A 23,848-nucleotide genomic window follows, 5' to 3' on the forward strand; every position below is an offset into this window, starting at 1 on the left:
ACCCGGAGAAAAATACACACGACCACGGGGAGAGAGACACGCAAACTCCAAATATACAGCAGCAGGCGTCAGGGTCGGGATCGAACGCACGACCTTCCGTATACCAGGCGAGGTGGTTAACATCTCCTAGCCACCATGATGATGATGATGATGAGAGAGAAACACGCAAACTCCAAATATACAGCAGGCGTCAGGGTCGGGATCGAACCCACGACCTTCTGCATACCAGGCGAGGTGGTTAACATCTCCTAGCCACCGTGATGATGATGATAATGAGAGAGACACGCAAACTCCAAATATACAGCAGCAGGCGTCAGGGTCGGGATCGAACGCACGACCTTCCGTATCCCAGGCGAGGTGGTTAACATCTCCTAGCCACCGTGATGATGATGATGATGAGAGAGAAACACGCAAACTCCAAATATACAGCAGGCGTCAGGGTCGGGATCGAACCCACGACCTCCTGCATACCAGGCGAGGTGGTTAACATCTCCTAGCCACCGTGATGATGATGATGATGAGAGAGAGACACGCAAACTCCAAATATACAGCAGCAGGCGTCAGGGTCGGGATCGAACCCACGACCTCCTGCATACCAGGCGAGGTGGTTAACATCTCGCCACTGTGGCGCCCTTTGACATCGACGATGACAAAACGCTCGTCCCGCCTCAGGGCCCGGCCCAGGATAGTGGTTGAGGCAGTGACATACCGATGTCTTTGGCCATGGCGAGCCCCTGAGGGTAGGAGATGGGGGACAGCTTCTTGTCCTTGAGTCGCTCCGTGGTGTCCTTGTCGTCCCGCAGGTCCAGCTTGGTGCCCACCAGGATGATGGGGGTGTTGGGGCAGTGGTGTCGCACCTCCGGGTACCACTGCACAAAGACACACGGGCCTTATGGCGGGCTGTGGGGGCTTGTGCTGGTAGACAAACAGCCGACCGGGGCTGGAAAAACGGACCCAGGGGGGTATGGGATGGCCAGCAGCACGTCTCCACAGTGCTGCAGTGCTGTTCTAGACGCACTGCACCGGGACAGGCACCGATATTCGTCACCGATGTTGGGCGTGAGCAGGTATCGAACTCAGGTTGCCAGGTTCATAGGGCAGTGCGCTAACCACTACACCGCCGCTCCCCGTACCACTATATGCACACACACGGGCGCAAACACTCTTAAACAAGGCTCCGATAATCAATGAGCTCTTCCTCGCTAATTACTTATTTGGAATAAACAAGGATCAATGTTGCCCTCTAAATGCAGCAGAATGCCCACATGCAGGCCGAGGCCTTCATGAATGGACAAAGGGTTGAAATGTATTATTATTACTTTTACTGTAGGTCCTGGTGTTTAGTGGAATATCAATAGAGGTTTCAAACACCCCCTTTCATGGGTCGCCCGCGCGAAGACACTTGAATATTCGGTCAGATCTTATCTCTAGACCTGAATCCCTGTGTTCTTTGTCCACACATCACCTACAAACATCTGAGGGCCATATCAAACAGAAGCTCCTGACCTATAGTTGTGACATGCCAACATAGTCGTGTATCTTATAATGTTGTGGGTCTTCTTGGTTCTTTCGGTAAAGTCACGTAAAAGGGAAATAATAAAATAATAAAAATAAAACATAATCAAATAATTCTCACGACGTTTCAGCCACAACGCAAGCAGTCGTCCTCAGGTGAAGAACAGGTCTGTCGGAAAGACAGTGTCTGGTGGTGTTTCATTCAGACACTGTCTTTCCGACAGACCTGTTCTTCACCTGAGGACGGCTGCTTGCGTTGTGGCCGAAACGTCGTGAGAATGATTTTATTAGGTTTTCTTTTTATTCATTTATTATTTCCCTTCTACGTGACTTTACCGAAAGAGCCAAGAAGATGAATCCCTGCAGTCACGAAAGCTTTAAATCGAAATTTAATGTTGTGGGTGTCTCCTAGCCGTGAACAAAAACGCTGTGGGGTGTCTCTCTCGAACTCATCTAAACGGTCCGCGAGTGCTCGGGACACCCACGGCCACCTCCTGCTACCCCAAGCCCCCCCTCCCCCGCCCGTGGGCATGGACACACGGAGACGTGGAGGTTCGCCTGCCGGAACTTGCATCGACGTCGTCGCAGCAGCTATGCGTCCCGCGGGCCCGAGCACAACAGCCACCGCTCTGTGGCCGCCCGCTCTCCCGCCCGCCCGCCCGCCCCTCCCCACTCAAAACGTTCATCTGCCAAACGGCTCCAGAGGCGCGCACAAATTTTGCGCGCGAGTTTTTCTGCCGCCGCGACCGGTTTTGACAGGAACCGTGCGGTTTTGCTGGGGTTTTTGGACGGGTTAAAAATACGCGCCACTTCCAGGAAATGGCTCGTTACCCTTTTTTGACAGATATCACGAAGTCTGAATCAAATGTTGGTGGAAACGAGAGAAGGGCGATGGGCGCGTCCGCGATGGTGGTGATGATAATGATGACGATGATGACGATGATGATGTTGGCCGTGGAATCATTTCAAGGATTCTTTTAGATAAAGCGTGGAGTGGGCCGAGCCAAAAACGCATCTTCTCCCCGCAAGTGCACACACATCGCAAGTGCCATTGTGCCGTGGGAGCGGCAGCTCGCTGCATATGGCTTCGAACACTTTCCAACTAAAGTTGAGAGCGCAGCCGCATTAGCTTTGTCTGTCCCGTCGGGTGTAACGCGGGGAGGCACGCTACCTTTCATGAAGATGATCCAATACGAATGAAACTTTCGTAAAAACCTTGCGTTGCTCGTTGGGATGTACCCCGGAGAAAACCGGCCAAATTGATCAAAGGGTTGCCAGATATTCCAGAGACAAAACCCATTGCTGAAAGTATTCACCCTGGCGGTCGAGGCACGTGCGCCTGCCACCCTCCCGACAACGTAACCACGTGCGATGTCATCCTGCGAAACCACGCCGATCCCACCCCCCCTGGCCCTCTGCTGTGGCGAACCATCGGACACCAAGTATCCACAGAGACACTGAGCAAGCTGCAGAGGAAGTGCATGCGTTTTCTCGACAACGGCAATGACCTCCTGTCAACCAAGATCTCGACAGTGAACCCCGCCGTCGTTTCAAGTCCTGATCCCATACCTTCTGAGATGAAGCTGCCGCTGCGCTACTGCTTCTAGTCGCCATCCCAGACGCTCACACAGATCCGAAAGAACGCTGGTAAACACAGCGCGGACATCCAGAATAATAAACATCTCACTCGGGACCCAAACATCGCACCTCCTGAGTTTGACATTCCTCGAAGACGCTGGTGTAACCTTCAACGGCATCAGAACACCAGCAGGCCAACGCACGCCAGCCTCCTCCAGGAATGTAAAATTAAAGACACGAGCGGCAATGCTGTGACTGTGGCCTTGCAACCTCAGCCATGGGCCGTGCAGTAAACCCACTGTGCTCTCTGCGTTCATTCAACGGAGAAGGAAAAGCAAAATGACACGAACTCTCCCTCTCTCTCCCGAAGCCCTCTCATCGTGGACAGCAGCAGAACCTCGGCATTGGCATCGAGCAACTTGAACCACACACTGCTGCTGCAATCGGGCGCGAGAGCAGAACAGAACCACGTGACGTCTTGCGACACACGCGAGGTCGCCTACGAAAGGTTCACAGCGAAAGGCTTGCGTGCGGACGTCAAACTAAAACGTTGCCGATTTTCATGCCGCAGCGTCGCTGGTTGGGGGTGGGGGAAGGAGAGGGGGTGGGGGAGAAAGGAGAAGTTGGGCAGCGCGGGAAGCAGAGAGCCAGCCAGGAGCAGGAGCCCTGTAGCCGCCCGCCACACACTACGTACGGTGCGAAATAAGTTCAATGTATGATAATCGGTTTTTTACCCCTTTATCTGGCAACAAAACTGACACCTTTTTTGTTTACAAGGAGTCATGTTTGCATTGACCACAATACCTGCAGTCGGAATGCAAAGAAAAAACACAACTCTGATAATGTATGCACTGTCCGTGAAATTGATTGGTCCAATTGACGTTGACGATGTTTGCCGACGATATATACCAACCGGCTTCGGGAGAGGCCTTCATCTAGCGGGCGGGCTGACAAAAGGGCCGTAAATTAATTCTCCACGTGACGAAAGTGCGACACCACCAAGTGCCTGCCAAGCGGCAGCCCCGGCAAGGCTCGCGCCGATCTCGCGTGCTGCAAAACGAGCGGCGTGCAGCGACGGAACGTGACCGCGGTCGCTTATCTCTGCCGGTGTACGGAGCCCCTCGCCAGCGCACGCACGCTCGCACGCCACGATAACGAGCCACCACGTGAGCCTCTCGCTTCCTTATTCCACGGCGTCACCGCGCAACGCCGGCACACGGGCAAAGATCGCCTGTGTAGCCTTCAACAGACAGCGAGGGCAAGTGCTGTTGGCAAGTAGCACCCTTGCGAAGGCCGGCACGGCCGCTGCCTTTGTCTCCCCAGTGCTGATGGTTTGCACACCGCACCAGGTACTCAGGCTGAGTCGACCTAGGGGAGGCCCAGGAGCGGTTCAGATAAAATTCGTCACCGATGTTTGTGTAAATTGGGCTCGTGCACCACTGGCAAACGCAGTGGCAGCAGCACCGACAGAATTAGTTTAATAAAAAAAAACAATCTCTTCTCTTTTGTATCTGCAGAACCAGGCCGTATCTCAAGTTCAACGCCTCGTTAAAAGAGAAAACAAAATAGGGAAAAGTCGCGCACGCGCGTGGATTCTCTAACGCTTCCCAACACGCGTTCTGTCTGCCTAAGAATTTAACTTGCGGTTCGGAAGCCGATGGGAAGCAGCTGCCAGAGCAAAATGGGTTTGCGAATTTGCAAATGGTCCTTTTTGCCCCTGGTTTGGGGGAAGTCTTTGATAAACCTGGGCGGATTTCACTCTGGCAAGTCCCTAACAGCGACACAACTTTGGGCCCTGGTGCAGCTGCACCGCCTGCACACTCGACGGCCACGCCACACCCTCACCTTGGCACGGACGTTCTCAAACGACGCTGGGCTCACGAGCGAGAAGCAGATGAGAAAGACGTCCTGCGAAAACACACAAAAACGCGCACTCAAGCGTAAAGATCAAACCGCCGTAGCCTTTCGCCGTCATCACGTGACGATGGTCGGCGTTCTTGAAACTTCTCTTGAGGAATGAGAGAATAACAAAAAGAACCGAGAAACAATATAAATGAGAAGGTAAAAAAACGAGCCCAAAAAACAAGAATTCACCGAGAAAACGTTGCGTTATTACACACGCCGAGCTAAAATACCCATGGCCGACAAAAATTCAACCACAAGCGGCCGAGCGAGCCGGGGGTTTACACAGTCGGTCCGTTCCCTGCGGCATTAAACAGTGTCCAGTGGTCAATCGTCACCAGCAATCGACCGACCCAATCGGGGGCCATGGCAACGCAACTCAGATTCTCTCTCTTCTCCGACCTGCCTTCCCCCCCCCCCCAGCCGCTGGATCGATTTTAAAGAGGTTCTGAGCACACTCGGGGCAGCAGTGACCCTGTCATCGGCTCGCATGCACGCACCCCACCCCCCGCCAACACCCCCCCGCCCCCCACGGGCGCGAACCGTGCATTGATTAACTCGTAAATTTCACGGTCGCTAAATGGAAATTTTTACTGCGACATTTTTTACGACCGTTTTATCTGCGATTTTGATATGCCTCTGCTCTGCTCGTACAGTGGTTCGAAAGGGCGATTTCTAGCAGCAGAGTTTCGCTAAATGTACCATCCGCAGCTCTGTAATAAGCTCTGTTCTCCTGGCCTTAGATGAACCACCATTCGTTCATCGTCTGCCATGGTCACTCCGCTGATGTATAAAGCGCCTCCCAAAGCTACAGACATCTGTGACGACCCTGCAATGTGCACGAGTGTCCTGGATTAGCGCGGAAAATCCTCGCAGAGTCTCGGGGCTCCCTTTAAGGAGGGTCCTGCATCGGGAAGTTTGGTAAAATCCACAAAATGAGTGCTTGATTTTGTCTGGAAGGAAACCGTAGAACTCGCAGGAAACCCACCATGCATATGTGGTGGGACGGGTGGGGGGGGTTAACACTCAAAGCTCCGCACAGATAGATTCAAAAATCCGTTGCCATGCTGCCATCTCCTGGTCATATCACAGCCCGAGTGTAGAACACGTGGTGTTCCCAGGCAGCCTCCAATCCCAGTACTATCCAGGCTCAGTCCTGCTTAGCTTCCGAGATCCGACGAGGCCAGGTGCGAATCTTCATTCAGGGCGATGAATGAGCACCGTGTCCATTGTTAACGCAGCCAGCAATGAATAAATGAAAGAAACCCACAAGAAGATTTCCCTGCAGTTCCACAGGTTGTCGCCGACTAGCCTAAGCCTAGACTGCTGACTAAATTAACACGTTGACGCAGCGGTGAAACTGACGTGGGTTTTTGTTTTTTTTGTCGGATGTCCGACGATTCGCGCCCACGTGCCGGGGAGCTTCCTCACTTCCCCGAGAAGCGGGAACGCCGGGAGTCGCGCCGGACAACGAGCGGCGCAACCCGTGAACACGTCGGCGAGATCCGCACGGGCTTAACAACCGCGAGGAGATCGTGGGTTCGATCCCGTCCCTGACGCCTGTTGCATATTTGGAGTTTGCATGTTCTCTCTCTCTCTCTCTCCGTGGTTACGTGGATTTTTCTCCAGGTGCTCTGGTTTTTCCCTCCACATGTAGTGAAGGTCCTCCTCGCCTTCACTACCCGCGAGACCGCTTCGCCGTGACGGCGGGGATCTCGCTTGCTGGGTTTCGCGGTGGCTCAAGTGGCGAGCCAAACCGACAGCGGGCTCCGAGTGCCGCCCAAGCAGATCCCGCGCCCGCCGAGCTCGCCGCCGCGCCGAGACGCCGGTCCTCCGGCGCTCAGCTCGCGCGGTGTGCAGCGGCAGAGCCGAGAGCGGCAGGGAGTTGGCGTCACCAGATATTTCGATTTAAAGCTTCCGTGACTGCAGCAGGGATTCATCTTCTTGGTTCTTTCGGTAAAGTCACGTAGAAGGGAAATAATAAAATAATAAAAATAAAATTCTACATAATAGAATAATATATTTATTTATAATATAATATAAAATTATATAAAATAATATAATAAAAGAATGAATATTATTTTATTGTTTTATTTTCATTATTTTATTATTTCCCTTCTACGTCACCAGATTTGTTTGTTTTTATTTAAGGGTAGGTTGTTTTTCTCCCCCTCCCCCCCGCCTCGTTATTATCGCGGGGATGCTGCCGCAGCGGGGGTAACGGTTAGCACGTCGGATTTGTGAGGGGGCCGGTTGGATTTGATCTCCCGGGCGCCGCGGTCGCGAGATGTTAGCTACCTCGCCGGGTATACAGGAGATCGTGGGTTCGATCCCGTCCCTGAGGCCTGTTGTATATTTGGAATTTGCATGTTCTCTCTCTCTCTCCGTGGTTGCGTGGATTTTTCTCCAGGTCCTCTGGTTTTTCCCTCCACATTTAAAAACACGCGTTTAGAGTGTCTGGCTGTTGCTATACATTTCCACGTGATAAGCTGTTTGGTTCAGCTATCATTTGTGGCCAGATCGCTTCTGACAAAGAGCTACATAGCTCTGTGGGCTTTCCGTGGTAAAAATAAAAATAAAACTTATTCACTTTAAGATGTTTTGTGTTCATGTTTTTGTTCGTTGTGGCATGCACCCGATTCAAGAGCCGAATGGCTCACAGGTCTATAACTAATACATGAACTTGAACAGTGAGGAAATCTCATATACCCCTTTCGCCCACCTCCACCCTTCGCCCCACCTATCAACCCAGCAGTGTAATGGGCACTACACATCCAGTTAATCGGCAGGTAACACGTGGTGGGGTAAAGTGTGGGTACTGCCACCTCTTATAAGACGTGCGGCGAACCGTGGATCAGAATGCCCTCAAGCAGCGGTGCGAGCCAGCGACTGCAGGGCTGCACCTTGACCACCGATCCCGATTGTGCTTTCAGCGTCGCGTCACGGGACGCGGCATCCGCTCGGATCGCTCGCACGGCGGCGCGACCCTGCGCACTCGGGAACGCCCCCTCCACCCCCCCCCCGCGCAAAGCGGATGCCACAGGGGTGCCTTGGAGGTGACAATCTGGCACGCGCCCCAGAGGCCGCCACTTTTATCACCCATCCTGCCATGCGAGAATCGCAGTGAGTTCTCGTTTAACGTGGCAGGCGAGTTCCTGAAAAGTGCCGCGCTGAGCGGGGTATTGCCGTTCACCGAATCACATTTGCGCTTTTAAAATCATCAGCCTGCAGTCATACTCTTAGTTCTTTCGGTAAAGTCACGTAGGTAAAAAATGAAATTTAAATTAATAAAAATAAAATAAAAATCACGACGTTTCGGAGGCAACACAAGTCTCCGTCATCAGGTGGGACCGTCACAGCCAGATTTGCTGCATCACTTGATGGGTGGAACCGTCACAGCCAGATTTGCTGCAACCACTTGATACAGCAAATCTGGCTGTGACGGTCCCACCTGATGACGGAGACTTGTGTTGCCTCCGAAACGTCGTGATTTTTATTTTATTTTTATTAATTTTAATTTCATTTTTTACCTACGTGACTTTACCGAAAGAACTAAGAGTATGAATCCTTGCAGTCACGAAAGCTTCACATATAGAATTAGCCTGCAGTCATCCCATAATGGGACAAACTGAGACGATAGCGCAACGCCACCACGTTAATGTATCATTCCGCGTACTGTATCGCACCGCTCAGCCGTGCAGCTCAAGAAAGTAGCTCCTCGTTGACCGCTCCGCATTATAACGGCGTGCGTTCCGCATTCCGTTAAAAAAGTGTTTCCTAATCGAAGAACCGCGTGGGTAGGGAAAACGCCCTTTGCATGAACACGCGTCAAGCGAGGACTTCCCGTAATGTTCGACACACGGCAGTCAAACCAACGATCCTCTCAAAGCTGGAATGTGGCCAAAAATTACGCGATTGGGTTTTCTTGCTTCTGGGTTTGAATGGGTGACCGCTATGGACAAACAAGGTTGTCATCGGACAAAGGGCTGCGGGTCTGCATGGTGGCCAGCGGTGAGCAGTGCGGAAAAAATCCCATCGTTGTGCTCTACCTCGACGATTCCATGTGGTGTAGTACGCTCCCCTACCTTCACCAAGCCGCGCTCGGCTGACCCGCATGGGTGACGTGCGGTCACCTTAACCCCGAGATGCGGGGCCGTACACGCACCGGCGTTCCCTCGCTATTCAAGAGGGATACGCTGCGGAGATGCTCGTGAATGGCACATTTCACGGGCAATGACATTGGCCTACGAAATCCTTGAATGAATACGCAAGCAAATAAGCTACTAAATGTGTGAAAATAATCATAACGTAACTTTTTGGGAAATAAATATTAAATATTATAAATAGATCATCATGCGACCTTCCCTGCCAGTATCAAAGTATCCAAGATACTGGCAAGAAGTGTGTTGCCTTATTATAAATGGATATTAAAGGATCTCATCGCTTTATCTCTCACCACTTTCTTTCTCTCTCTCTCTCTCTCTCGGTGCAGATGCGTAGAGTTCCAGGTGCGATTCGCGGATATCCAAAATCGAGGACAGCAAGTTCGTGAATAACGAGGGAGCACTGCACCATGTACTAGAATGAGGACGTTTAACAACGTATTACATATTCTTGGTTCTTTCGGTAAAGTCACGTAGAATAGAAATAATAAAATAATAAAAATATCAAACAATAAAATTCTTACCGAAAGAACCAAGAAAATGAATCCCTGCAGTCAAATAAAAACGTTCAACATACCAACCATGAGTCTGGGACCCACACGGCAAAGCGACAGGCAAATGAACACGCACTGTACGGATGGTAGCATGTGCCAGGGCCTTGAAACGGGGGGCGTTGCCAAACTCCGTGCCAGGTGAGACCACCAGGTGTGGCTCAACGTCATTGCGTCGGCTCTGCTTGTCAACTGTGCTGCGTTTTTTTTTCTTTTTTCCAGCCATCCCAACCAAAGTTCACGTACAGGAGCAGGCGACGGCGCACGGCGGCCACCCCGTCGATGATCTCTGCGTGCTGTTAATTCTACCACGACTGACGGTGATCGTGATGACAATGATGATGATGGTGATGATGATGATAACGATTAAGGTGTTGATGATGGTGATGATGCTGAAAGTGATAAAGGTGATGATGACGACGAAGGTGATGACGATGACAATAATGACAATGATGACAAAGGTGATGACGGTGAAAGTTGGTGGGGAGGGGCGGCGGCGGTGGTACGGTGCAGGAGCCGGGGCTCACCGTCTGCGGGTAGGAGAGCGGTCTCAGTCGGTCGTAGTCCTCCTGCCCGGCTGTGTCCCACAGTCCCAGGTTCACCGGCTTGCCGTCCACCATCACGTTCGCCGAGTAGTTGTCGAACCTGGGGTCCAGAAGCCATCGCAGGAGGTGCAGAGGGGAGCACGGAAGCATGAGGATGTGTGGGTACAACCGTCACGATGTACGTGTGTGTTTCTATTTTCTATGAAGGCATTTTTTACAATATTAATATCATCGTAGTGCGGTGGGACTCGTCTTATCCATGAAGAACTGCGGGGAGCAGGGGACAACTGTCTGAAATTTCAGAATCAGAATCTTTATTTATCCTGGAGAAAAATTATATTCGGTATTAAGCTCTTTTTCACAGATGTCCAGTAGGGGCGGGTCCGAGAGTTACAACAACAAACAATACAAAAACACGATAGGAGTGCAAAGAATAGGAAAGGTAAACAAATCACTAAATATAAATAACAGAGATAAATATTCTTGGTTCTTTCGGTAAAGTCACGTAGAAAGGAAATAATAAAGTAATAAAAACATTAAACAATAAAATTATCACGACGTTTCGACTGCAACACAAGCAATCATCATCAGGTGATACGTGACTTTACCGAAAGAACCAAGAATATGAATCCTTGCAGTCACGAAAGCTTTAAATCAAAACAGTATATAAATTCTAATACATAAGTACACCAATTCCGAAGCTTGGCCAAGGCAGCAAAACAACAGCAAACACAGTTCCGGACCACACCAAGACAAGACGGCGAGATGTTAACTACCTCGCCTGGTATACATGAGGTCGTGGGTTTGATCCTGACCCTGACACCTGCTGTATATTTGGAGTTTGAGTGTCTCTCTCATCATCATCACGGTGGCTAGGAGATGTTAACTACCTCGCTTGGTATACAGGAGTTCGTGGGTTCGTTCCCGACCCTGACGCCTGCTGTATATTTGGAGTTTGAGTGTCTCTCTCATCATCATCACGGTGGCTCGGAGATGTTAACTACCTCGCTTGGTATACAGGAGGTCGTGGGTTCGATCCCGACCCTGACGCCTGCTGCTGTACATTTGGAGGGCTGCATGTCTCTCTCCATTTCCCCGTGGTCGTGTGGATTTTTCTCTGGGTCCTCCCGGTTTTTCCCTCCACATTTAGAATCAACGTGCGTTCCCGAGTATTTGGCTTCTATAAATTTCCACGCGATAAGCCACTTCGTTGAGCTACCATTCGTGGTAAAATAAAATAAAAATGTGTTTTGGTTAAAAAAATTGTCACTCAATGACCACCGGGAACCATTCGCTGTTGGGACACCTTCAACTTCCAAACGCGTGGCTGTGCCCACGGTAAGAGGACATTGCCAACGCCCTGTAGTTATAGCACCTAGGCTGTGTGTCCCGGGCTACTTTACGCGTCGTTCATGAAATAAATAAACTAACACTTAAGTTACCGTCAAGCCATCGTTGCAACATTAAGTGACGTCACCGTGACAACGCAGTGGTCACCCATCAACGCACAAACAGGTTGCCATAGGCCGCTTCGTGGACACGCGGCAGGCAGCAGAGGGCAGTGCAGTAAAAGCCATTGTTGTACTGTACTTCTATGATCCGGTGTCTATGCTCCCCGCCCGAGCCAACCCGCACTGACCGGCACGGTGAAGTGTGGTCAAACAGCCCCCCCCCCCGACCCGTACGGCGTTAGGCGGCCTTCATCCAGCAGTGGATTGACAACAAACAAAAAAAGTGGGGGGGGGGGGCCGCGAAACGTCTCCAAAGGCGGCTACGACGTGGCGAGGGCGGCCGCGGTGGAATGACGCGCCGTCACTTTGAACTCCCTCTTATTATAATTAACGGAGCTTAACGACTCGTGCACGGGACAGGCTGACACACGCAGGGGCCCGGAGCACGCCCGAGGTTTGTTCGGAGGGGGGGGGGGGTCGACAAAGACGGCTGCTTGCACGGTGTCAGTGAATCACGCACAGGTAGCAGTCAAACGCCGGCTAGAGGTGCAGCCCCTGCAATTGCTTGAGCAAGCCACTGCTTGGCAGTAGGGCCTCCACGAGACGGGAGATCTCGAGTGGGCCTGTTCTAGAAGACATTTTTCCGCCCACTCTTTCACACCGATGCCTTGGGAGAGGTGCGAGTACCCACACTTGACCCCACCACACAAGACCAGCTGATCGACTGACTGTGTGTGGTGCGACCGCTCACAATGCTGGGCGGACGGAGGCAAGAAACGTGCCCATTGTGTCTGCTGCCACGCCGGGAGATCAAACCGTGCTCGACTATTACAGCGCGGAAGCATCTCCGTGAAAACGAATCGTAACGCCTCCTAATTGCTCACCGAACAAGTTCAAGTTCATTTATTAGGTATAGCCCTGTGAGCCATTCGGCTCTTGAATCGGGTGCAACCGCAACAAACAAAAAAACAAAAACATGAACAAAAAAATATCTTAAAGTGAATATTTGACTGAGTGCAAACAGAAAATCCAAGAAAAGAAAGCAAAATATTGCATAAAAATTAACCCGTAAAAACTAAGTTTTTCACTCTAAATCCTTTATATGCGTGGCGGCTAGAGTCCTCTCGTCCTCTGGCTTGAGATGGCTGCCACCTATGGGTCAGATGATTGCCTGCCACCATTAAGCAATTGGTAATTAAATATAATTTTTTTTTTCCTAAAAAGTGTAAAATTTTGGAAAAAAAATTTTCACGAAAATAAATTGTCATGCACAACGAGTCTGTGTGCAAAATGTCAGCTCGATTGGATCACGGGAAGTGGGTTAAAAAACGACCGAAAGATTTGCACGGTCGTAAGCGCGCAAGCAAGCAAGCAAGTGAACTTAATATAAAGGATTTTAAAAAACACCACCGAGTCTCTGGGACTCTTTGTCAAGAGGGTGCTGCTACACTGCGCTGTGCTTGGGTCAATTACATTCACTCCGGGCGGTGGGAAACCCGAGTGCTCGGAGGAAACCCACGTGTACCAGGGAATAAAGCTCAAGGCTCCACACCGATAGGACTCAAGAATCCAAGTTGAAGTTCATTTATTAGGTACTAGCCCTGTGAGCCATTTGGCTCTTGAATCGGGTGCAACCGCAACAAACAAAAAAGGAAAAAGATGAACAAGAAAACATCTGCAAGTGACTATGTGACTAAGTGCAAACAGAAAATCCAGAAGAAAAAAACCAGCAAAAATTCCAGAAAAAAGCACCGTACACCAACGCTGTGTGCAAAAATCCCAGTGGGATGCAAGTCAAACAACAACAACAACAACCACAAGACAACTGTGATGCCATCTTCTAGCTAACCGAAAACCCAGGCCTACAACAGCACTTCGTGTTTTTGAGGCAGTCTCTGTTCCATGTTACTATCCAGGCTCAGTCCTGCTTATCTTCTGGGATCAGTGGCATTCTGGACGATTTAGAATTCAACAACATATGACGAATCGGCAGCAGCGTACCCATTAACTTATCAAGTCATGCGGTCTGCAGTGTAACACCACCACCACCCTCCCACTATTCAAATCTCACGCTGGCACGAGAAAGTCGCAACATGTCTTTGCGTCGGCTACACCTGCCACCAGAGGTCGCAAACGGGTTTTGATTTCTTACCCGTACCCGGCCGCACCAGGGTCGCAAACGAGTACCCGTACCCGGCCGTACCCGTACCCGGCCGGGTACGGGTAGGGTACGTGTATCAGGTACCCGATTGCGACCTCTGGAATGAAGCCATGTTGCAGGCGCGGGTGGGTTGATTCTAGGAACTTGAATTGTGAGAAGAGACAAGACGTTGGGAAATGAGTGACAAACGGTTACTCACCAGTGACTCACGGCCTACCCGTACCCGGCCGCACCAGGGTCGCAAACGGGTACCTGTACCCGGCCGGGTACGGGTAGCCGGGTATCGGGTAGGGTACGGGTATCGGGTACCCGGTTGCAACCTCTGCCTGCCACCCCCCCTTGACATTTTCCCTTCCGTCTCCAGCCGGCTAAGCGGCTAGCGACGAGCGCTGTGGCGTAAGGGCACCGCGCTGGTCGGGGGAAGCGCGGTTAACGAGCGTTTCCTGAAGGCCAAGACGGGCACACAAGGTGGCCGGGACCAATTGGAGAGCATTATTAAAGGGTGGTGGTGGTGGTGGTAAAGGTGCAGCCCTCCAATTGCTTGCTCACACCGCAGTCGGCGGAAGGGCCTCGACAAGAGGAAGCTTTAGAGAGCCCCCTCTAAGAGAGCATTGGCCTACTCTTCCACGGTGGCCAGTACACGTCTTCACAGAGGGGGGAGTACCACGCACTGCTCACAATGGGAAAGTTGCGATTTCGAATCCTGGTTGTGGTGGCGATCTCAGCCCATCATCCCTCTGGGGTCGATAAAATAAACAGCACTTTTTGCGGACATTAACAGGCGATTGTCATAAAGAGAGATTCGCCCCCGCCACAGGAATGTGGAATTTCTACCACGAGTTCAGGGCTGTAAACGGGAAATGAGTACCACCTCGCTACGAATTAGAGCAAGAAATTGTATTGACCAGAAAGGGTGTGATCACACAATGATATACTTGATATGGAATGTGTACTATTGTATCGAGTTGGCATGGATACATTGTGTGGGGTAGATACGTATCCTCTGTACAGAGCCGGCTGAAATTAACCTCCGATCAAACATTAACCGGTTTGAAGCCGCTCAGTCAAACAAACCCAGCGGATGACTGACACCGGATGACTGACACCGCTAGGTGTGGGTGTGAGTACACTACAGACGGATCATATTTGGACTGCAAACAGTCCAAGGGTTCATTATAACAGCACAAGCTTACGAGGGACCCACGACTGCTTAACAACACGGCGCTCCTTTCTGCACGTTTTTGTTATTGTTAAACGCTTTCTTTTAACTCACTTTGTATGTTGTTGTTGTTGTTGTCGTTGTTGTTGTATCCTCAAATCTTGTAACCTCAAATTTTGTAACTCAATTTTAACCCACTTCCCAATGTGGTATCGACCGCAAACTTGGTATACTTATGTCATACTGATGACAACACTATATTCTATCATGAAATAAAACAATATATATTTTTAAACATTATTTTTTATATGTTATGTTTCGGCTTGGGTCTAATTGTCCACGCTCAACTGACGTTGGCTGTATATTACGTTATGGCAAGCTTCGGGGCCACTTCCTGGAGTCGTGGAGTTCTGCCATTACTAGTACATCTCTTAAAAGCGTGTTTTAAAAAAAAGTTTTTAATAAAAATATTACTGATTTTTAATCAATGGCGCGAAATACCAGCCCGGCCACCAAAGGCCCCGGTAACATCCCCCACCGTTGTAAACTGTGGTTCCGCCCGGCGATTAATAGTTGAAAGGTGCGCGAAGAATGACGGAGCATCGCGTGCTTTGGAATTGCATTGAGATGCGGCGGGGTTCAAAGTTCATTTATTAGGTGTAGCCCTGTGAGCCATTCGGCTCTTGAATCGGGTGCAACCGCAACAAACAAAAAACATGAACAAGGGGTAGAGAAAGAGCGCAGGTTGTCGTCGTCGTCGTATTGACAGTCAAGAATCGTCGGTGGCCTTGGGCCAGGGCATGCGATGGTTTTGCGCGGTGCACTATGAACCCAGGGGGAGACTGCGTTTGAGTCGCCGCCAAGACAAACGTTAGCGACGAGCGCTATCTGAATCGCTCCTCGACCTTCTACCCTGGAGCAGCCCATACCGGGCTGCATGGGGAAGTATGGTCAAACAACCCCACCGGCCCCCCCCCTCCTCGCCCCCCCTCCCCCCAAGACAACAGCATGGGACGGAGGTCTTCATCGAGCAGAGGAATGCAAGTTATTCAATTATTTAAATAAATAAGAAATAAACTTCCAGCCCTATGTCAACCGACACAGCAGGATGAATGCCTACCCCCACACCTTGCGCTCAGGTGGGTTGCGGTTGTATGGACCATACACCATCGTGCTGGTCAATTTGTGGGTCGGTGAAGGACATGTTTGGAAAAGAGCTTCATAGCTCATCGGATTCCTCCATTCTAAATAAAGATTCTGGTTATCATATTCTTGGTTTTTTCGGTAAAGTCACGTAGATAGAAAATAAAACGACAAAGACCACTTGTGTTGCGATCGAAACGTCGTGGTTTTTTTTGCTTTTATTATTTTAAATTTATTATTTTTATTTTGTATTTAATTTTATTTTATTAACTGTTATTTTATTTTCTATCTACGTGACTTCACCGCAAGAACCAAGAACATGAATTGCTGCAGTCACCAAAGTTTTACGTCAAAAGATTCTGATTATCAAAAGATTTTGAAGGTGGGGGAGAGCCACAGCCGTGGGGAGCATAGAAATAGAGCACAACAATTGATGTTGCTTCCCACAACAGCCTACAATACCCGTTGTATATATATATAAATGGTGCTCACCAATCCAAGCGCTATGCAGGCTCAACCGTTGCTCGGCTTTTGAGTTGTGATGAGTTGAGGCCTCGCCGGAGGATTTGGTCATAATAATTCATCTGTAGTCCACTCTAATAGAATATACTGTAAGCAGAAGCAGCCTTAAACCACACACACACAGTCAACCAACGCGGAAACCCATCATTGCGTGTCCCAACAAGACTTCCTCACTGTGACAAAAAAACCACACGCATGCACAACTCCTCCGAACTTCCGTGTTCACAGCCACCGGGCCAGAAATGCACCCTGGGGGGGAGGGCCTGGAATGTCATCATTTTGGGGATTTGTCTTGAATGGGAAATTGAAAAGAATCATGTAAGGAAACATATTTGGTCATCATCATAAAGTCATGGTCAATCCACTGCTGGATGAAGGCCTCCCCAACCCGACACCATCTCTCACGATCATTGTGATGTAATAATCCACCCAGCAATTGCGCACGAGCTCATTTCATCGCTCCATCTCCTGGGAAAGACGTCCTCTCTCGGACACGTTCCGTTCGTTTGCTAACCGCCCCGTTCATATGTACGTATGTATTGTTGAACTTCTTTCGCACCGTACGTAGCCAACCATGCTAATCGAAGGTGAGGAGGGGGGGGGGAAAGGACGACAAACTGTGATCGTCTGCCATCATCTCTTTCAAGCGACGTGTCCTGCACAGGCCTAACTCAACTCGGTAAGAAAAAAATGCACCCTGGGAGCAGGGAAAAGAACGCGTCCCCTTTGCCCGAAGTGTTTAGCAGGGCGCGCCACGGACTGCAGCCCAGGGGTCGTTAGAGCTCGAGCCATTTCCGCGTTGGCCTTATCGCGTTTCCCCGAGGAGGAGGGAGGGAGGGAGTGGTTGTGTGTGCCCTATAGCCAGCCTGGGCGTGGTGTCAGTGTTTACAGGGGAGAGAGGGCCTGAGGAGAGAGGGCGAGAGGGGTGGGGGGCAAGAGGGGGGGAGGGTGGGGGGCAAGAGGGGGAGGGTGGGAGGTAAGGGGGGAGGGTGGGGGGCAAGAGGGGGGAGGGCAAGAGGGTGGGGGCAAGAGGGGGAGGGTGGGAGGGAGGGTGGGGGCAAGAGGGGGAAGGGTGGGGGCAAGAGGGGGAGGGTGGGGGATGGAGGGCAAGAGGGAGAGGGTGGGGGGGAGGGTGGGGGGCAAGAGGGGGGAGGGTGGGGGCAAGAAGGGGGAGGGTGGGGGCAAGAGGGGGAGGGTGGAGGGCAAGAGGGGGGAGGGTGGAGGGCAAGAGGGGGGAGGGTGGGGGCAAGAGGGGGGAGGGTGGGGCAAGAGGGGGGAGGGTGGGGGCAAGAGGGGGGAGGGTGGGGGCAAGAGGGGGGAGGGTGGGGGCAAGAGGGGGGAGGGTGGGGGCAAGAGGGGGAGGGTGGAGGGCAAGAGGGGGGAGGGTGGGGGCAAGAGGGGGAGGGTGGGGGGTGGAGGGCAAGAGGGAGAGGGTGGGGGGGAGGGTGGGGGGGAGGGTGGGTGGGGGGCAAGAGGGGGGAGGGTGGGGGCAAGAGGGGGAGGGTGGAGGGCAAGAGGGGGGAGGGTGGGGGGCAAGAGGGGGAGGGCAAGAGGGGGGGGAGGGTGGGAGGTAAGGGGGGAGGGGGGGGAGGGTGGGAGGTAAGGGGGGAGGGTGGGGGGCAAGAGGGGGGAGGGTAAGAGGGGGGGGAGGGTGGGAGGTAAGGGGGGAGGGTGGGGGGCAAGAGGGGGGAGGGTGGAGGGCAAGAGGTGGGAGGGCAAGAGGGGGGGGAGGGTGGGAGGTAAGGGGGGAGGGTGGGGGGCAAGAGGGGGGAGGGTGGAGGGCAAGAGGTGGGAGGGCAAGAGGGGGGGGAGGGTGTGAGGTAAGGGGGGAGGGTGGGGGGCGAGTGGGGGGAGGGTGGGGGCAAGATGGACGAGGGTGGGGGCAAGAGGGGGGAGGGCAAGAGGGGGGAGGGTGGGGGGCAAGAGGGACGAGGGTGGGGGCAAGAGGGGGGAGGGTGGGGGGCTGATACTCCAGCTCCACCCGCTACACGGGGCAGCACAACAACATTAGCCTACGGGCAGGATCAACCGCATTTTTTAACGCGTTCCAACCGAGACTGAACGTGTTAACACGGTGCAAAACTCAGTGTTGAGCAATGTGGCACGACAGCAAATGTAAATCCGAACTCCATTGTTTATCTCCAAGTATAGATTTTTTTTTTTAAAGAATGAGCCTATCGACCTGTTGAGTTTCCAGACCAACCAGCCGGTTCAGAGGTGTCTTGCTTCAAACTAATTCTGGCGTGGAAAGTCAAAGGGGGGCGAAAGACTACGAACGCAATCTTGTTCACGCGGAGATAGAGTTTAAGTTTATTTTATTTAGTTATTTCGGTAAAGCCACGTAGGTAGAAAAATAACAGATCGCGACATTTTGATCGCAACACAAGCAATCGTCATCAGGTGGGACAACCACAGCAAAGAAATAACTGCTGAAGTTGACTTACTTCAGCAGTTATGGATTCCTGCAGTCACGAAAGCTTCAAATCCAGATTTGATTTAATTTCTTTCACTGTTGATCCCGTCTGGCCAGTTTCCCCGCTATTTTACACGGGAGATCCGTGGAGGCCGTGAGCTCAGCAACAACAACAAAACAAAACCGAGACAGAAACATCAACAATTGCTGAGAACGAGAGTACCGAGTCCTTATTGAATACTGCAGGCCTAACAAATACTGTAGACTAACAGAACAGACTTCTGCGTGTGCTGTGTATGTACATTCATTAGTTCTGTTTGACCGTCTGCCTCTTGGTCTGCCTGCACCGGGCGTATGATAAACCCTCGGAAAGATGATCCGATGAGATGGAAATCTGCGCGTAAAGTTACGATGCCGCGGCGAGGGACTAACCCGACAGAATGCCGGCCAATTTTTTTTTTTACCTACGTGACTTTACCGAAAAAACCTAAGAGTATGAATCCTTGCAGTCACGAAAGCTTCAAATCTAGAATTAGTCAAAGAGTTGCTCTAAAGTTGACAGCAAATTCCAGCTCTAAATGGATGAATTCACCGCAATTTCAAAGACAGTGTCCACGTCTCGCCTCACCACGACATCATTACGCGTGACGTAACCTCGTGACACATCACCATCATCATCACCACCACCACCGGACATGAACAATCCACTGCTGAATGAAACCACCGGCCCTTTTATGAGAGTCTCCGTGATGTAACACTCCACCAGCACCAACATTCCTCCAAGTGACGTATCCGATCCAAGTCACATTAAACATTCGGCGTGCATATATTGGGCTGTTAATCACAGGCGGCTAGATAGAAACTCAATCGGTGTGTGAATGTCGTTTTTTTAATTTTATCACGGCATTTTTTCCCTTTACATTGTAACGGCCCCACTTATATATAGCACACAGCGGAGTGAGAAGGAAGGCAGTTCAGGCTGAGGGCCATGGGGGACAGTGGCAGCAACGGAAGTGACCGCGTGGACACTTACACGGTCGGAATGTATTCTCCGGGAAAGGCGTTTGTGGTGTAGCTGATGAGAAGACATGTCTTACCCACGGCACTGTTGGGAGAGAAACGAGAAACAAAGACGACGACGTGAGGTGGAGCTTGTGTGTGCGTGTGTGCGCGTTCTCAGTTGTCAGTTCGATGAAGATGTGTGCAATGTGTTGGTGACGGTGACGTGCGTGTCAGAGTTGATGAAGTTGTATGACATTAAGAGTGGCGGGTTTTTGTTTTGATCTATCCGAGTTCGATTGTTGGATTGCGTGCACGCAACGTCATGAAGTGTTTTGATGCGTGCGTGTTGAGGATGTGCGTGCGATTGAGTTGGTGTGCATGCGAGTAGATGTGTGTGTGCGTTGGTCATCTCGGTCAGTCGACCCGTGGCACCTGGGTCTGCCCCGTGACCTCCTGCCAGCGGGCGTTCGACACGTCACGTGGCCTCAAGGTGCACTTGGCCTGGCACAAGCGTCGTGGTGACGTCACCGCCACTTAGTGGCGAATGGCGGTTGTTGTTGTTGTGTGCGTCGGTGCATGTGGGTGTTGTACACGTGTGCAAGTTGGTGTTGTATGTGTGTGCAAGTTGGTGTGTAGTGCAGCGGGTGTCACACCGCACGGCTAATCCGGCAACCCGATGTCGATTCCCGCTCACGGCTAACACCAGTGACTAATATCTGAACTGGTCCGAGGCCTCGCCCTGGTCGACTCAGCCTTAACTTAGTACCTCGTGTGGCATGTCAACATTAGCACTGGGGAAATAAAGGTGGCCAGGCGTGGTGTTGGCCACCACTTCTTTGTGTGTGCCCTGCCAGCCTTCATAGGTGCTTGCTAACAGAACTTACCCCAACAGTCTGTTAAAGGCTCTGCTGGGGATATTTCAGTTTAACTTGCAAGCTTTTGCGACCAATATCGTCCATGATAGAGGTTGTTTTGGGTTAGATCGCGTATATTTGTGTCTTGCGAGCTTGTGTGATTTGAGAGATTGGCAATGTGTTTTCTTGTTTATTGGTGTGTATGTTAGCACGTCTGTATGTATTAAACTAAGCATCTGTTTTGTTACTTATTTAGATTTTACCAAGTAAGTCCCACTGAGCTAGAGAATTATTTTTTTCAGACGCAACCTGGTCAACAAAACGATTGCTCAAGGGAGTGGCTTATCACGTGGACATTTACAGCAGCCAAAGTTGAATTGGTTTAAATTATTCGATAGTGATGTGGCCTAACAGTAGCGACTTCGCCGCTTATTCTAGAGGTTCACGGTTTGAATCCAACAGGTCACCCCGATTAATACTGTGGTGTTTATTTACCGTAACATTGCTACAGCCATCTGCATCGCAGAGTAGGCCAAATTTGCTACAGGCTACGTGGTCCAAATTTGCCCGATTTTTTAAACAAAAATTACATGGCAAATTACTCAAATTGAATACACATCAACCTTGGCAGTACCCTCCTGAAGTGTCATGAAACTCAGCGCAGCTTTCCTGGGTGGTGTCTGATTTGGAGATGATGGTACTTTGAGTTTGTGAATGTGTGTATGTGAGTGTGCAAGTCTGTGCCACGGACACATCTCGCCGTGTTCACGCTGGCAAAATACACTGCAAGACAAAACCCACACAACACACACGCACGCCACCCTCTCTCTCTCGCCGCCTGCAACCGACAGATTTTGCAGAACTTCCTGCCTGCGAAGTGATAACGTTTTGGCGCAACAAAAAAAATGCGACGGATGAAACTTCTCCAAACCGGGCCCAGCCACACACATCCGGGTGATTCACCATCTCGTGCGTGGAAGTGCCGAGGCGATTACCTGCTACTCCCATGAAAATTCGAAGGCGCAGACCTGCAACTGCTTGACTCACGGACATTCCTCGAGGCTATTTGGTCTACTTGTCCATTCCTTTACTGCCACTCCGTCATTACCCTTGGCCATCGGACATTGTATCTTCTCTAGAAATGCCAAGTTTTGCTACCCATTGCCACGTAACTTCCCCTTAACGGTTTTAGTTTAAAGTTGAATGCGTGAACTTTCGCAGTCCGTGGCATTATCAATGAACGTGCGGCGGCTAAAATAAGACATCAGCCCATAATGTGAAACCGAAATATGTCAACAGCCTGAGATGCGGTGGTGAAAATTCTAAATTACTCTGGCGGGAATGAGTCGTGACATTATAGCCATTGACTTCCCACCACGTCTTGCTACTCGTTTAATCGAATGAAATGTTACGCTGGGTTCGTCCTCCACCCCCGATTTGGATTTTAAACTCGTAACAATTCTCGAGCCAGAACGAGAAGATTAGGAGAGTATTAGAATATGGCCATTCCTATGTACCCACTGTGATCACCACTAACAACACCAACAACACCAACAACACCAACAAGCACCACCGGCACCAAAATTACCACTACAAGCAGCACCAACAACAATCACCAACACCACAACCATCACTACCAAATACACCACACTTGCAATGCTCTCACCAACACCACAACACGACAACCATCGCAACCAACGTGAACATCACCCACCACCACCACCAAATTCTCAACACGAATACCATCGTCAACACCATCACCGCCAACAACAACCACCACCACCAACAACTACCACCACCACCCAGATGCCAAGTGTCCCTCTGAACGACCTGCTGCCAACATGTCGTCCCGTTAAACACAAACAAATCTATAGTATTTGTGTACTGTTTGTTGCTGTAACGTTCCTACCCCGTGCCCCTACTGGACATCTGTGTGGGGCTAAAAAGAGCTTTATAGCTCATCGGATTCCTCCAGTGATGACGGTTCTGAAATCCGCCTTCCACGGGCCTTGAGCCTCACACCGGCCGTGGCAAAACTACTTGGTTCACCGACGACGAGCAGATGGGACACCATCGTAACATCCATGTGGAGTGACGTAACATCATAGTATTTGAGGTTTCCAGTAGGAATGTCAGTGGCAGCTCGCCAAAAACCCATCCCGACCCAGCCCATCCAGGCCCTGCCGGCCGGCGTCTAAGACAAATCTGGCCCCCGCCAACCACCCCAAAATCTGGGGTTCCAAAACCCCAGGTCCCACGGATTTGAGCTATGGGGTGGGTGTGGTTTGGGGTTATAGTTCCAATAGGGTTATTGGGATCAGGGTCCCAGTGGAGCCTGTGTGGAGCGTGACTGTGTGAGAGAGAGAGAGGGGTGGTCGTGTTGGGGGGGGGGGTACGCCAAGCAGCGCGCAAAAACTCACCCATCGCCGACCACCACGCACTTAATCGCTTGCATTTCACGGGGCGATGGAGAGCGCAGGACGAGAGACGTAAAGACGGCTGATTTGGTTGAAGAGAGAGAGACACAGAGAGACAGAGAGAGACGGGCACACTTGGCGCTACGAGACGCTATAATGAGGGCTTTTACCGCAAACAGGGCACACAGCTGCAAACAGCCACCACCCAACCCACCCCGCGTATTGATGACTCGAGGCGGAGATGTGTGTTCACTTCCTCCTGTTGGCCCGGCTTGGGCTGGGCTGGAGGAGGAGGAGGGGGAAGAGAGGAGGAGGAGGGGTGGCAGTGGCTGTGGGTTGGTTGGTTGTGGCGTGGGCGGAATGGATTCGCTCAATTCAACCGGTGGAGGAAACGCCGCGGCCATCCTGCTCAGGGAACTTGAGGATGATTGTAGGAGGGGGGGCAAGTCGCTCCTTTTGCCTGTCAAAGTCA

At 51.2% G+C, this 23,848-nt stretch overlaps 1 protein-coding gene across 1 annotated transcript in view; it reads right to left on the reverse strand.

Moving 5' to 3' along the window:
- The window catches only part of LOC144730290 (ras-related C3 botulinum toxin substrate 1-like), a 30,768-nt gene extending 7,136 nt beyond the window's left edge, over window positions 1-23,632 (reverse strand). The window contains exons 1-5 of the mRNA XM_078610982.1: window positions 23,380-23,632; window positions 20,137-20,208; window positions 10,237-10,354; window positions 4,939-5,001; window positions 710-869 (exon numbers count right to left, since the gene is read on the reverse strand). Coding sequence (XP_078467108.1) covers window positions 710-869; window positions 4,939-5,001; window positions 10,237-10,354; window positions 20,137-20,208; window positions 23,380-23,414 — 448 coding nt within the window. The 5' untranslated portion in view covers window positions 23,415-23,632. The remainder of the gene's footprint in view (window positions 1-709; window positions 870-4,938; window positions 5,002-10,236; window positions 10,355-20,136; window positions 20,209-23,379) is intronic.
- Between the last annotated feature and the right edge of the window lie 216 nt (window positions 23,633-23,848).

This window comes from Lampetra planeri, chromosome 35, assembly GCF_965212315.1.
Source record: "Lampetra planeri chromosome 35, kcLamPlan1.2.h2, whole genome shotgun sequence".
Classification (NCBI taxonomy): Eukaryota; Metazoa; Chordata; class Hyperoartia; order Petromyzontiformes; family Petromyzontidae; genus Lampetra; species Lampetra planeri.